The sequence below is a fragment of the Dermochelys coriacea genome, chromosome 16, assembly GCF_009764565.3.
Source record: "Dermochelys coriacea isolate rDerCor1 chromosome 16, rDerCor1.pri.v4, whole genome shotgun sequence".
NCBI lineage: Eukaryota > Metazoa > Chordata > Testudines > Dermochelyidae > Dermochelys > Dermochelys coriacea.
Genome location: NC_050083.1, coordinates 20,780,058 through 20,792,919, shown reverse-complemented (window position 1 = coordinate 20,792,919; position 12,862 = coordinate 20,780,058). Strand labels below are relative to the sequence as shown.

General features: G+C 42.9%; 1 protein-coding gene and 1 long non-coding RNA gene across 2 annotated transcripts in view; one reads left to right on the top strand and one right to left on the bottom strand.

Annotated features, from left to right (window-relative positions):
- The window catches only part of LOC119844242, a 30,114-nt gene that overhangs the window by 1,038 nt on the left and 16,214 nt on the right, over positions 1–12,862 (top strand). The window contains exons 2-3 of the long non-coding RNA XR_006276047.1: positions 4,169–4,314; positions 5,991–7,056. This is a non-coding gene — a long non-coding RNA (uncharacterized LOC119844242). The remainder of the gene's footprint in view (positions 1–4,168; positions 4,315–5,990; positions 7,057–12,862) is intronic.
- B3GALT9 (beta-1,3-galactosyltransferase 9) lies at positions 55–2,848 on the bottom strand. The gene has a single exon (XM_038374916.2). It carries the CDS (start codon positions 1,283–1,285, stop codon positions 179–181), a length of 1,107 nt encoding a protein of 368 aa, XP_038230844.1. The 5' UTR covers positions 1,286–2,848; the 3' UTR covers positions 55–178.

Here is a 12,862-nt window from a genome sequence, read left to right as displayed (position 1 = left end):
ATAAGATGAACTTTCAAACAGGAAAAATGACAGTTAAAGGCTGCATCCGATGAAGTGAGCTGTAGCTCACGAAAGCTTATGCTCTAATAAATTTGTTAGTCTCTAAGGTGCCACAAGTACTCCTTTTCTTTTAGTTAAAGGTGTAAGTACAGTTTCTTTACATAGAGAAGTTAAAATCTTAATTGGTAAAATGCAAAGCCTCCTTTTTTATTGTTTCTATGTTAAAATGTTTAAACTTGTCAAAGTAGGTCAGGACTCTGCAGGACACCAGCCCATAATAAGTTTCCAGTAAAGTGCAGTCTTTCCCATCACTTATCTCCTTCCATTCTTTAAATAGCTCATCTTCTTTCATTTCGGAAGAGGTGAAAATGAATTTGTAGCAACATCGATTGTATCTAATATGCTTTTTCCCAGAAAATCTAGAACTTTGAATGGGTATGATGCCAGTGTTCTTAGCACAGATTCCAACAAAGACGTCAGGAGGAACAAAAACTGGTGTTTCCTTGGCAACAACGTACATCTTCCGAGCAACATCCTGGGAAATGACAAAAGCCATTCCACTACAGTAATCTGGGTAATACTCGTCTTGATATTGACTGAGAGAAACGAAGCTCTGGCTTTGAGGGTCTCTGTCAGGCATATCTTGATGAATGACCCTTCCAATGTAAATATCCTCAAGATGTGTTCTTAAGCTAAGCAAATATTCAGCCAGACTTAGAATGTTGACAAACATTTCTTCTTCAGTTTTGAGAACAAACCTTGCGGTTGAACAGAATGTTACAGTCCACTCCATGCTCATCACAATCTTCAGTGTCTGATTCTCAAAAGAATCAAGGAAGTTTCCTTCAATGATATCTCCATGCTTTTGAGACTCTTCACTGATGTCTAACTGGATGATTTCTGAAGCTGGCTTTCCTAAAGCAAACAAAATAAGCACAGCATACCCCCTGATGCCTGTCACATTACCCCATGTTTGTCTGATCAGGTTACGCCTTGTCCTATTTTCTGGGCTGCTGCACACAATAACAAGCAGAAATACCTCTTGATCTGAGCACACCTCTGAACTGCTGATGATGTAAGACTTGGACATATTGATCTTTAGGGGATCCATGTCTAATTTCCTGGCCTTCTCCCTGATTTTGAGAATTTTCATGTCAGTGTAGGTGACGGGTAGCGAATGTAGAAAGTATTCCTCCAGTAAATCTCCTCCAAACAGCAAAGCATGGAAGAGCATGATGTTGAATATAATAAAACACCACTGGTGTGTCCGAAGTCTGCAGAACATCACCTGGAGAAGAGATGGACATTCACTTCTACCTCTAACTGATTATAAAGGCAATTCTTTCGAAGATACTGGCGAGTGTGGAGCCAGGACAGCCTGGTTCTGTTTCTCTGCTCTGCTCTGCTATTTTGGGCAAATTACATTTCCTCTCTGGTCCTTCCTTTCCCCATTTTGTGAAATAGAGAATGATGCCCACATTTTGTGAAGGGCTAAAAGATCCATGGATGAAAAGTGTGATAATAAGCCCATTAGTCTGTCAGGCCTACTCTGTTCAGCATATGGAAATGGTAGCAATATACATTAACATGCTAATATTTTTCTGAATTTGGTCTAACTTATTGGTGTCAGTGTTCCTAATGACCCAAGAGATTTCACAGCGTGCTCCAGCATGAGTTAGATAATTTTAAAAGCTTTATGCAGCAGAGTCTTTGACATTTAAATGCCCATAACTTGAATTATTGTGAACTAAAGAGGAGAGTCTTTGTGACTTGTTAATTATAGAGACTCGTTCTCATTCAGAATGCCAGAAATTAGAGTTGGAAGAAATTGATCATTTCATCTAGATGAGCTCCATACTATGTAGGACTGTGTCCTGTTGTATATCTGTTAATGTTTTGTCTGGTCTCATTTTAAGTATCCTAAGGGATGGGGCTTCTGCTATTTACCTGGGGAACATCATTTATCATTTTAGACTTCCACCTCTTAGTTTAACACAATTGTACAAGACGTATTTAGTAGATATGGACTTGCTTTTTCATGTTTTTTTGTAGTCATGATTTCTAGCATAAATAATTAAAATTAACCGACTTTCCAGTTATTTTACTATTGGCATATTTATTAGTAAGTGGGATGGAGTCAGTGCAGTCCTATTGTAGCTGATGACCCATGGTAACATTTTCAATTCTAAATTGTCTCCTCCCACACCGTGTACTGTAGCTAAATGATAGAAAGCACTTACCTGCATGGTACCAGTAAATTCTGTGTGTTGTCAGGATCGCTGGAGCCTTTTTAGATGAAATTTTTTTTTAACATTTATAAGCAATATTGCCACGTCTGAAACTGAAGAGGGAGAGTTGTATGTAGATCTGTCAGGCTAAGGTTACCTGCTAGTAACCAGATCCACTGCACCTTTTATTTCCCCTGACTGTGAAAGGAAATACAATCCAGGACAATCTGCATGTTGCAGCTGCATAAAACCCAAAGTAATTAGAATTCTAGCCATTCCCTTTATTAATTTCTGATACACAGAGAGAGGGGGGACCTGTATAGAAATATATTTGCCCTCTAAAAGGCACACCCTTTCTAGAGGAATAAAGCAACACTGATATTAACACTGTAAAGCCGATCAGGCTACACTAGTACTAATACAACAAAGTTGTGTTATATATGTCCAACTTGTGTGGGTTTTGTGTTTAGAGGAAGTCATTTGTACATGATTACTTTATTCTGCTGCAATTTCCGTGATCAATATTGGGTCTGTGGAGGATGAGTTTATGAAAGGCCCATGTCTCTGTTCACACAGAGCTGTGGATCTGCATTATGAAAATCCTTTTAAGTTGGTGCTAGATTCTGGGGGGGGGGGGAGAAGCTGATATGGTCAATAAGATTTGCCCACCTGCTTTCTAAGCTTTATTCTGTGTAGTTATTCCTGCAGAGCAAAACCTATGAAAGAAAGGGACCAACTTCCTAATTTAAGACAATGCAAGCACAGCTTAATGTTGTAGTTATCTTTTCTTACTTGGTGAAGAATTTCTCAATTCCTGTCATTCCTGGGCTCTGGAGCCTTTGACATAAATGTCCACGTGTAGCTGTAGCTTCTGTTCTTGTCCTACGACCTGGTGGTGTGATCCTGTCTTACTTCACAGGCTGGGCTGGGTCAGTGCTTGGATGACACCTCTAATGCACAGTGCAGCTGGTGTCTGAGAAGCTGGTGAATAATACTGAGCCTATGTCCCAGAGTGGTGTTCAGGGGGTTCTGGTGCAGGTGCTGTTTGATAAGACAGAGAAATGAAACCTTGGCTGTTCGTGCTCATTGTATGATGCTTTTCACAAGGGTAAAAATATTCAACCTTGTATCCTGGTCAGAGTCTAACTTAGGGTGCCATAATTTCCTCTGCAACATCTCTTTCTCAGCCCTACATCTTGGGGATGTTCAGCACGGATATGAGCTTTACGTAGCTTGCACTGGCTAGTGTAGGCTTTGTACAGCCTATAAAGGCCAGCAGGTACCGTTTCTAACTATAAGCGAAATTCTACACCCACATGCATGGATGCAGTTTCTAATGAAGACAATGGGAGCTGCATCAGTGGGAGGAGTTTGACTTTAAATAATTAACTCCTCAATGATACCATTTCTCGGTAATGCCATGTGAACAAAATGAAATGGGATTTTCCAGCTTAAGCTGCTCCTGAGAGAGGAGAAACCCAAACAGAAGTGAACCACCCTATTTTTCTTTCCTTGGCTGCTCTTAACTCTCTAACTGTCTAGTTTGCTTCAATCCTTCCAGAAACTTGAGTCCTTCCCATGGCATTAAATGTTGCTTAAAGCGTGAACTAGGCACCAGCACTCTTGTCTATCCTGGTCCACTCTTGGCATGTCCTCGGTGTTAATTTTTACCTTTGCTTTGAATACTGTTTGGTGGAGGGATTCTTTTGATCAGCCTCTTCTGTGTATTCCTCCAGCTGTCCAAGGGCACACCTACACATGCAGAAAATAATGTCTGAAATTTGGGGTGGATTTTGATTTGATAGAATGGAAAACTTCCTGCAACATTAACTGCACAGAAACTAGCATCTCTTCCCTCATCTCCTCCAGTTTCTGGAATCTAAGATAATTGCCTTCGTGAGCACTACAGACGTACATTACTTACTGCTCTCCTTGCTCAGGTGCCAATGCATTGGCGTCTCAGAATACGCTCCTGCCGTGGCTATGAAAGCGCAGAAAAAGAACTGTGATGTGATTTGAGATATGACCAGTAGAGGGCAGTGTTTCATAATTCAGAGCAGAAAGGCTGTCTCAATGGAAAGCAAAGGTAAGCCCGCCGCCAGACCTAAGGCTGGACTAACACCCAAGGCTGGAGATAAGGGAAAGTGAAGTGGAGCTGTATTACCTGGATCAGAGAATGTGGGAGCACATCAGGCTGTGAAACCCTGATGTGGGTTTGGCTCATGGGAAGATGAGAATATAAGGACCCTAGTCAAGTCAGCAGGGCTGGGATTTCTGCAGAGGGAACTGTAAAGGACCTTGAGGATGTGTCTGCAACTGCAATTAAAAACATGCAGCTGGCCTGCGTTGGCTGACTCCAGCTTGCAAGGTGTAGGCTAAGGAGCTGTTTAATTGCAGCTCTAGGACCCTGTGAGAAAGGACCATGAGATCACCCAGTCTGGCCTCCCTGTAGAGCACAGGCCATGAAATTTCATCCACTTACCCTTGTATTGAGCCCAATAACTTGTGTTTGGCCCAAGTATAACATGTATGCTCTCCAAGTGAATGTCTGCTTGCTGATGCTTCAGCCTATGGACAAAGGCTCTTTTAAGATGCAAAATCAAAGTTCTTTTAACTTGTAGCCCTTAAAGGTCCAGTGGTCTTTTTGTAAGAGCGGGGATGTTAATGTAGTGTACCGCCTAAATGTTATATTCTGCCAAACTAAAATTCATTCTGGAGTTCCAATTCGATAGGACTCTTTTTTTGCTTTCTGTCCTAAATGTAATGTCCGTCATGTAATGTTGCTGTGTCCTGTTAAGCAACTGCTGTGTCCCACCCCAGAAAAGGCTGCATTTCATTGATGGCTTCAGTGATTCCTGAGTATATAGTATCTGAAGAATGAATGTAATAGAGCCTTTGCTTTATTAATCTCAGCATGGCATACAGGCACTGCTGAAGTTTACTGGGATGCACAACAACCAGGAATTAGAAGAGTCCATGTGGCAAGCTGTCAGGGTTCCTTCCCCACTCTGAACTCTGGGATACAGATGTGGGGACCTGCATGAAAGCTTATTCTTATACTCTAAGCTTATTCTTACCAGCTTAGGTTAAAACTTCCCCAAGGCACAGATTCCTTTCTTGCCTTGGGATCGCTGCCACCACCAAGTGATTTAACAAACGATCAGGAAAAGGACCACCTAGAGTCCTATTCCCCCAAGCCCTTACAACCCCTTTCCTGGGAAGGCTTGAGCATATATCCTCACCAATTGGTTACAAAGGGACTACAGACCCAAATGCCTGGGTCTTAGAACACTGGAAAAATCAGTCAGGTTCTTAAAAAAAATTTTTTTATTTAAAGAGAAAAAGGTAAAAGAATCATCTCTGTAAACTTTGGCTGGTAGTTAACCTTACAGAGTAGCAGAAAATTCAAAGAGCTCAGAGGAACCCCCTCTAGCCTTAGTTTCAAAGTTACAACAAAACAGGGATAAACCTCCCTCTAGCAAAGAGAAAATTCACAAGTTGAGAAAACAAAGATAAACTAATATGCCTTGCCTGGCTGCTACTTACAAGTTTGAAATATGAGAGACTTGTTCAGAAAGATTTGGAGAACACGGATTGATGTCTGGTCCCTCTTAGTCCCAAGAGTGAACAGCCACAAAAACAAAGAACCCCAAAACAAAACCTCTTCTCCCCCCCCCACCAGATTTGAAAGTATCTTTTGTCTCCATTGGTTCCTTTGGTCAGGTGCCAACCAGGTTACCTGAGCTTCTTAACCCCTCACAGGTAAGGAGGAATTTAGGCTACCCCTATGGTTATGACACAAGCACTGAAAGCATCTGCAGGGGTGACGGTTGAGTCTGGCAACGCTCCTGAAGTGGTGAAAGGAAGCCATCACCACCACTCGATCCACAAGGGAATTACAGGGCAATTTAAAAGTAGAAAAGGACTTCCAGGTTCCCGGCAGCCAGGCCCCTGAAAGGTACTAGGGAAGTGGAGCAGAGGGCAGCCAAAGATCTGGACAAAGAGGAACCTGAATGGTTGCGTATAGGAGGCACAAGTTGGGAGTTTTGTATTAATTAAATGAAACTCAAATCCTTCCAAACTGACATGTCGCCTTTTAAAAATATAGCTTCTCTTAGCCTGTGTACATATTACTTTGCTGTTGGGTTGCTTATGAGCTCTGGACTGTGTACACTGCTTTGTTGTTGTAGGGTTGTTTGTGAGCATTCAGCTCCACAAACTGGTCAAAAACAAAACACACCTGAAGACATTGTACAGCCTTTTCTCAGGGGGCAGGAAGCACATTGTTACCCTAATGCATGAAGGGTCATCATCCATGTAGGAATCTGGTGCCAATCAGAAGGCTGCTAGACTTAGAACAAAAGTGGCTTCTACTCCCACTTCCCTAGGGTTCAGTGTCTTGTACTAGATGGGGGTTTCTTTAAATATATAATCATCACAAGTCCTGTTATTGTGGAGAGCCTCTTGCCCTGGGCTTGGAAGAGGGTCAGCTGGTGTATGCGCTCTCGTCAGGGGTATGCGAGAAAAATCCTGTAATCCTGTAATTGTCTTCTCCTTTATAGACTTTTTTTTTTCTGTTTTAATAGGTATATTATGACCCTATCTCAGATGGGAGTACACGGTAGACTACATGTTTTAGAAGAGGTACGCAGCTTAAGAAGTTTGAAAACCACTGTCCTAGGAACTACATTGTGGAGGACATTCCAGTGCAGATCAGATATTTCTGCCTATGCTGATGTGGCTTTTGGTACTGTATTTGGGGTATCTCCCTGGCTTCTACGGTTCATAGCGCTTTGCAAATATTTACCCTCACCAAGTCCCCTGGGAGGTAGATCAACAGTATTCCTTGTTATATAGATGGGGAAACTCTGACTGAGGGTGACTTGCCTAAGTCTGCCCGGTAAGTCGGTGTCAGAGCCAGGATTAGCAGTTGTAATTCCTGGAGTCTAGTCCTGTGCTCAGTCCCACTAGAGCATGTCTCTAGATAAATCTTTAGTGACAAACAGAAGGGCAGCTGTAGCAGGCTGCCTCTCTGCTGTCCCCTCTGCTCACAGACATCCCTGTGTTACATCTCCCCAGGTTAAGCGCCATTGGGATTGTATCCAAAGCCTTTAGCAAAGGTCAGGTTTCCCCCCCACACCCTTTTGGGGGTATTTTTTTAAATCGTCTGTCTCTTTTGCAACCATCTCTGAGACAGGGCGGGGAAAACTGACGATGGAAAAAGCGGAGACAGGCTCCAGCCTACAGTACTTCTCTTCTCGCTGGTGCCCTGTTTACGATGGCCTGGATGGGCCATCAGGCGTAAGTGACAATTGATACAGAGATGGGTTTTCCCTGCCCTCCCCTGTTGGCTTTGATTTGACTTGACTATAGCTCACTGGGGCCCAGTGACTGGCACTCTGATCACTTCAATGCATCAGTGCATAGGCTTCAAGTTTGGCCTATTGGCCAAATCCAACAGTAGCACCCTGGAAAGCCTGCAAGGAAGGATGGGCAAGACCTTCATGCTAATGGTGGGGGAATATCCAGTTGTGCAGGGCAACGAACGCTTACTGTGCCCTGGATTCCCACTGTTGCTAGCTGAGCCACTCGGATGGCTCAGTACCGTCCCTCCTGATTTGGTCCCACGAATGGAATGGCTCGGAGAGAGAGCCTGCGCCTCTTGGAATGTGGAAGAGACCTTTTCCCACAGTTAGGAAAAGGTCTATTTTTTGGGGTGTGCTCAAAGCCTTGATGATTTCTACTTTCCAACAGCTGCACGGGGTCCTGTGGTGTTGAAGTGAGCTGTAGCTCACAAAAGCTTATGCTCAAATAAATGTGTTAGTCTCTATGATGCCACAAGTACTCCTTTTTCTTTTTTGCGAATACAGACCAACATGGCTGCTACTCTGAAACCTGTATCTTGCAAGACTCTTTAAGGCCTCTCTGGGTCATTAGTGTTTGTTTGTGCTTAAAGCTGTATCAGGATGGATGGTGCAGCAGCTGTTTTTAAGGTCTCCTAATGCTATTTTAGCTCTCCTGTATTGTGTGCTTGCCTAGCACTAAAGTTTCCCCCAGGATGTGATAGTGCCCTGTCCCGGTTGCAGAGCTGTAGTGGGATAATGTTGTGACTGGGGAATTTGCATTGCCTCAGGGAGCAGCTTGACTTGCAAAGGAAACTGGTTACCCAGGACACTCAGTCTGGAGCTCATTTTTGCTGGTAAGCAGAAGTTTGTCCTGTCTCCGTTTGTTGAATTTGTCGGAGATGCGTTGGGTTGGCCACAGTGTTTTGGGAAGGCATTAAAAATACAAAGGTAGAAGAGGCATGGAGTAGAGACAGCTGAGCATGTAGGGTGAGGTATCCCTGTAAGGCTAGGGAGTACAGCGTTTCTGAGTGGAAAAGGACACTGTATTCTAAGAGCCTGATCCAGCTCCCACCAGAGTCAATGGTGCTGAACTGAGTCCTAAGTTTTAGAAGAAAAGGTAGTCTAGGGACATGAGGTGCTAGAAGGAAAGGGGTTTCTATCTTAGTATGTCTATATCCCTAGCTCTACAAATATAGCACTAGGGACTAATGTGGTTCATAATCTTCATTGTATATTATCATACTTGGTACTAAATATTATTACTGCTTTTCATGTCCAAAGTTCCCCATAGCCACGAAAAACTTCCAAACTGTCAGGGTAGTTAAGCACAGGAACAAACTGCCTAGGGAAGTTGTGAAATCTCTGTCACTGGTGGTTTTTAACAAGAAGTTAGACAAACACCTGTCAGGAATGGTCTAGTTATTATGTAGTCCTGCCTGGAGTGCAGAGGACTGAACAAGATGACCACTCAAAGTCCCTTCTAGTCTGACACTTCTATGATTCTATGACCTAACTAGTACTCCCCCGCCCTTCTGGAGGAGTTGGGTGTTTGTTTTTCCTGGGGAAACTGAGGCACAGAGCGTTGATTTATCTAAGGCCACAGAATGGGTTTCTGGTGCCTGCAGGGCTGAACCCCAACATTGTCTCCATTTGGATTGTGAGCTCATAAGGGAAGGGACCTGATGCAGCCATTTGCACTGTCAGGCACCCAGTATAGTTCTGGGCATTTAAAAATAAACATCATCTCAACTATGGGTGCATTCAGAGGGGATCTGGCTTTGGAGCTTCCCAAATTCTGGGGTGATTTTGGATCCAGAGCTCAACTGTGGATCAAAAGCTCAGGTAGGTCAGTCCTGTGTCTAACTTCTGTAAACACTGACTGTGTTACCTATAGGTCTTCATGCTGCTTACCTAACTGCAAGGCAACACTTGTGTGCAATTAGTATGCCTTTGGAGTTGGTTTGCAGGTGAGTTTGCCTATTTAGGAACTTCAGGAGTGGGCTTGTGATATTGCCTCCATGTTGCTTGAACTGTTGTGTTTTTCTTGATTGATGTAACAAATAATCCCCCAATAGGTGGGTAAATGTCCAGATCTCTGCAGACAGAGGAACTGTAACATCTCTTGGGGAGATATTTTAATCCTAAATGAAGGACCATAAAGAACAGGGTTTCAGGAAGATACTCTCTCCCCATCTAGCTAATGCTTCTGCTCTGAGTTGTCTGTGTCCCAGGTTCTAGAATGGAGAGATGGCTCATAGCACAAAAGAGTGTGAAAAGTTTATTAATATAACATTTCCCCTTGGCTTTCTGAGAAGAGGCAAAGTGTGTGCAGCAGCTATATTGTTTCAATGAAGGTTCACTTTAAAGTGCAGATTGCCTAGTTCTAAATACTATTTACATCTGGGTTGGAATGGCTGCACCTAATAGCTCAAGCTTAAAAACATTCATAATTGTTAGAGAAGTTTCTCTTTGTACCTTGGCAAGCTGGCAATCGGTATGAAAAGTGTCCATTAAATTCTGTCGCTAAAAATAAGCAGCTAATCGGAAAATCTTTTCCCATTTTTAAAAAAAAAAAATTTTCTGAAAACCTCTACTTCTCCTTGCAGAAGTTTCAGCCCCCTGCCAAACTACATATTGAGCAAATGAAGAGTAGCATTCAAAGCCATTTCCATTTAAAAAAAAATATTGGCACTGTAATTTACGTATTTATAAAACATTAATAATCAAACTCACGACTGCATCTTCCCGGTTGCAATTGGTTCCAATTATGCTCAATGTGGTGGTTGCAGTACTCAGTGGTGAAATAATTTATTTTAAATTGCCTTGTGATTGTAGTAATCTTTCCAATAGTCACTGCAATAGTAATTTAATAACCCAAGCGAAGATGCTGCTTCAGCCCTGACAATAAACAGCTGCTGATGGCCCATCAGAAAATGCTGTAGATGTAAAAATTCAATAAACTGACAATGCTTCCTACCTGTCTTTGAATTGTCCCTGGCTGTATAGATGGGAGCCAGAATAACAGTCAGCAAAACACACCCCAAAGCCCCAGATCGAAGCAGTATTATTGCCTCTATGCTTTTCCCCCCAGCATCAGTAAATGTTTAATTTGGGAAAGAGAATTTTAGTGTTTGGAGTTTTTATGGGATGATTTATTTTCCTGGGTGATGATATACCCATCCCCATGACAGCTATGAATGACAGCAACACCTTTGGGAGCCAGTGAGGTCTCTTTGATGATAAGTTTTAAAGCTCTGAATGGGGAGCCTAGATACCATGGCGATGGACATGTTCTAAATGCAGAAAGCTAGGTAACCAAGAAGTCAAGCTGTGCATTCAGAAATGGAGAACAGTAGCACCTTCTGCTGTACCCGTGGTGCGTACCATTGGCCCATTGTCATGGGGTGCCGGGACCAAAACTGAGCGAGTGGCATTGCGACCTGGTACACGGGGGTCGCACGGCCCCTCAGGTTTGGCCCATGGCCCCTCCATCAGAGGTGGGGAGGGGGAGGAAAGGGAAGTGAAACATGAGGGTGGGAAATCCATGACAATGCAGGGCTTGATGGTTTTGATGCAGGCTCTGCACCAACACTGCATAGATCGTTGTTTAATTCTCAGACTTCTTTAATCACCTTCCGTACTATTTCTCCTGCTGCTGTGGTGTCATCTCTCTCCTTCCAGTTGGAGGCTGGATCCCCAGTGACAATATCAGTGGTGTGGAATGCTATAATCCCCTGGACCATGAATGGAAAGTGCTGGGACTTGTCTCTAGACATCGCTGTGGTGTTGGAGTGGCTCCTCTTCATGACTTCATCTATGCAGTCAGTGGCCATAATGGCACAATCTGCTTAAGTAGTGTGGAGAGGTAACCCTGCATACAGCCCACGTGCTGTGCTATGAAACAGAGGAGTAGAACAGAAGGACTAGGAAACTTTGGGGTCTGCAGGGTTAAGACGCTTTAAACTTGTCTGTGCCACAGAAAATCCACCCTGTTAGGCACAAAAGGATGTATCAAAGGGCTGAAGCCTGCTGTTTGTTTTTTGCAGGTACAAATGGCCCCTGCAGATTTTGCCCCTATAATTCTGCAAATAAATTTCTGGTGCAAACCAGACTATGTACATCTTGGATTCCCTGCTGGCACCTGACCCCGGGCTGCCATCCACAGTGCACCTGCATGTGGAAAAAGACAGGTGTCTATTATGCCAGAAAATGGAAGGCTGCCGTTTTTGAAAATTTGACCCAAAATGTTTGTACATCAGGAAGGAGACAATCTTAAGCCACAGAGTTCAGATCCAAATTTGGACCCGAGCTTTCCCAAAGTTTGAGAGATTCTTGACTCTTGCTGCAGCCCCTTTCATAAATGGGGTCCATCCACAAAGTTCTGATCCAGACAGACCCAAATGTGGTGGAACTTTCAGATCTGGGGGTTTGATTTGGGTCTGTCCCTATAGGTCATGAATTAAAATCCTGCTGCAAATTAAAAACGAAAATTGCATTGCTCTCGGACAAAACAGGCACTAAATGACATTCCAAGGCATCTTTTGGTTTGAAGTCAGTCTTTTTTTTTTCTACTATAGTATAAAATAAACACACATCTGAGTGTCTTAACTCTTCCTTTTACTCTTTGCTACTTATTTTAACCCTATTTAGCAGTCCCAAAAATCTTTATAGCAAGTAACTTTGATGCATTGCATGTCAGGTAGAAATTTAAACATTAATTTGTTTCTTCCTAGCTGGCTTCTAAATTTTCCATTCTGTGTAAAGAGGCATCATTCGAATTGACTGAGAGAAAACCAGAAGTTTAAAGTACAATTCATTTCTGAGCTCTCAAATGGCTCTTTTTCAAAGCTGAAAGATGATGCTAGGGATCTGCAGCTCCTATTGCTCACACATTGAGCTCTTAGAATGTGGCGATTCTGTTGATCTAAATAGTCTGGCTGAACTACTCAGTTAGAAACCTGAGGAAGAGCAGAAATGAGTGCTGAAGGGTAAAATAACTGTGTTCTAAGTATGGTACAAATGGCGTTGGCTTCTGAGGATTAGATAGTTTTGAAATCTCCCATGCAAATCCAGGATTCAGACTAATGGAGTATGCAACTCGCATGCTTTTTATAACAATATCATCTTGCTTTTCAGCTTGCAAAAGTGAAAAGCCTTTAGTGTTAATGGAAAGACTTTGATCCCATTAAGATTAATGGAAATGAGAGGGAACTTTAATCTGTGAAATGGACAAAAGTCAGTCCAGTCTGGAGCTTGAACAATCTTGATTCCCACAAGTTAACTAAAGGC

What these genes read in the sequence shown, in the direction of transcription:
- B3GALT9 (XM_038374916.2), bottom strand. Translation starts at nt 1,285, where the DNA reads ATGTTCTGCAGACTTCGGACACACCAGTGGTGTTTTATTATATTCAAC.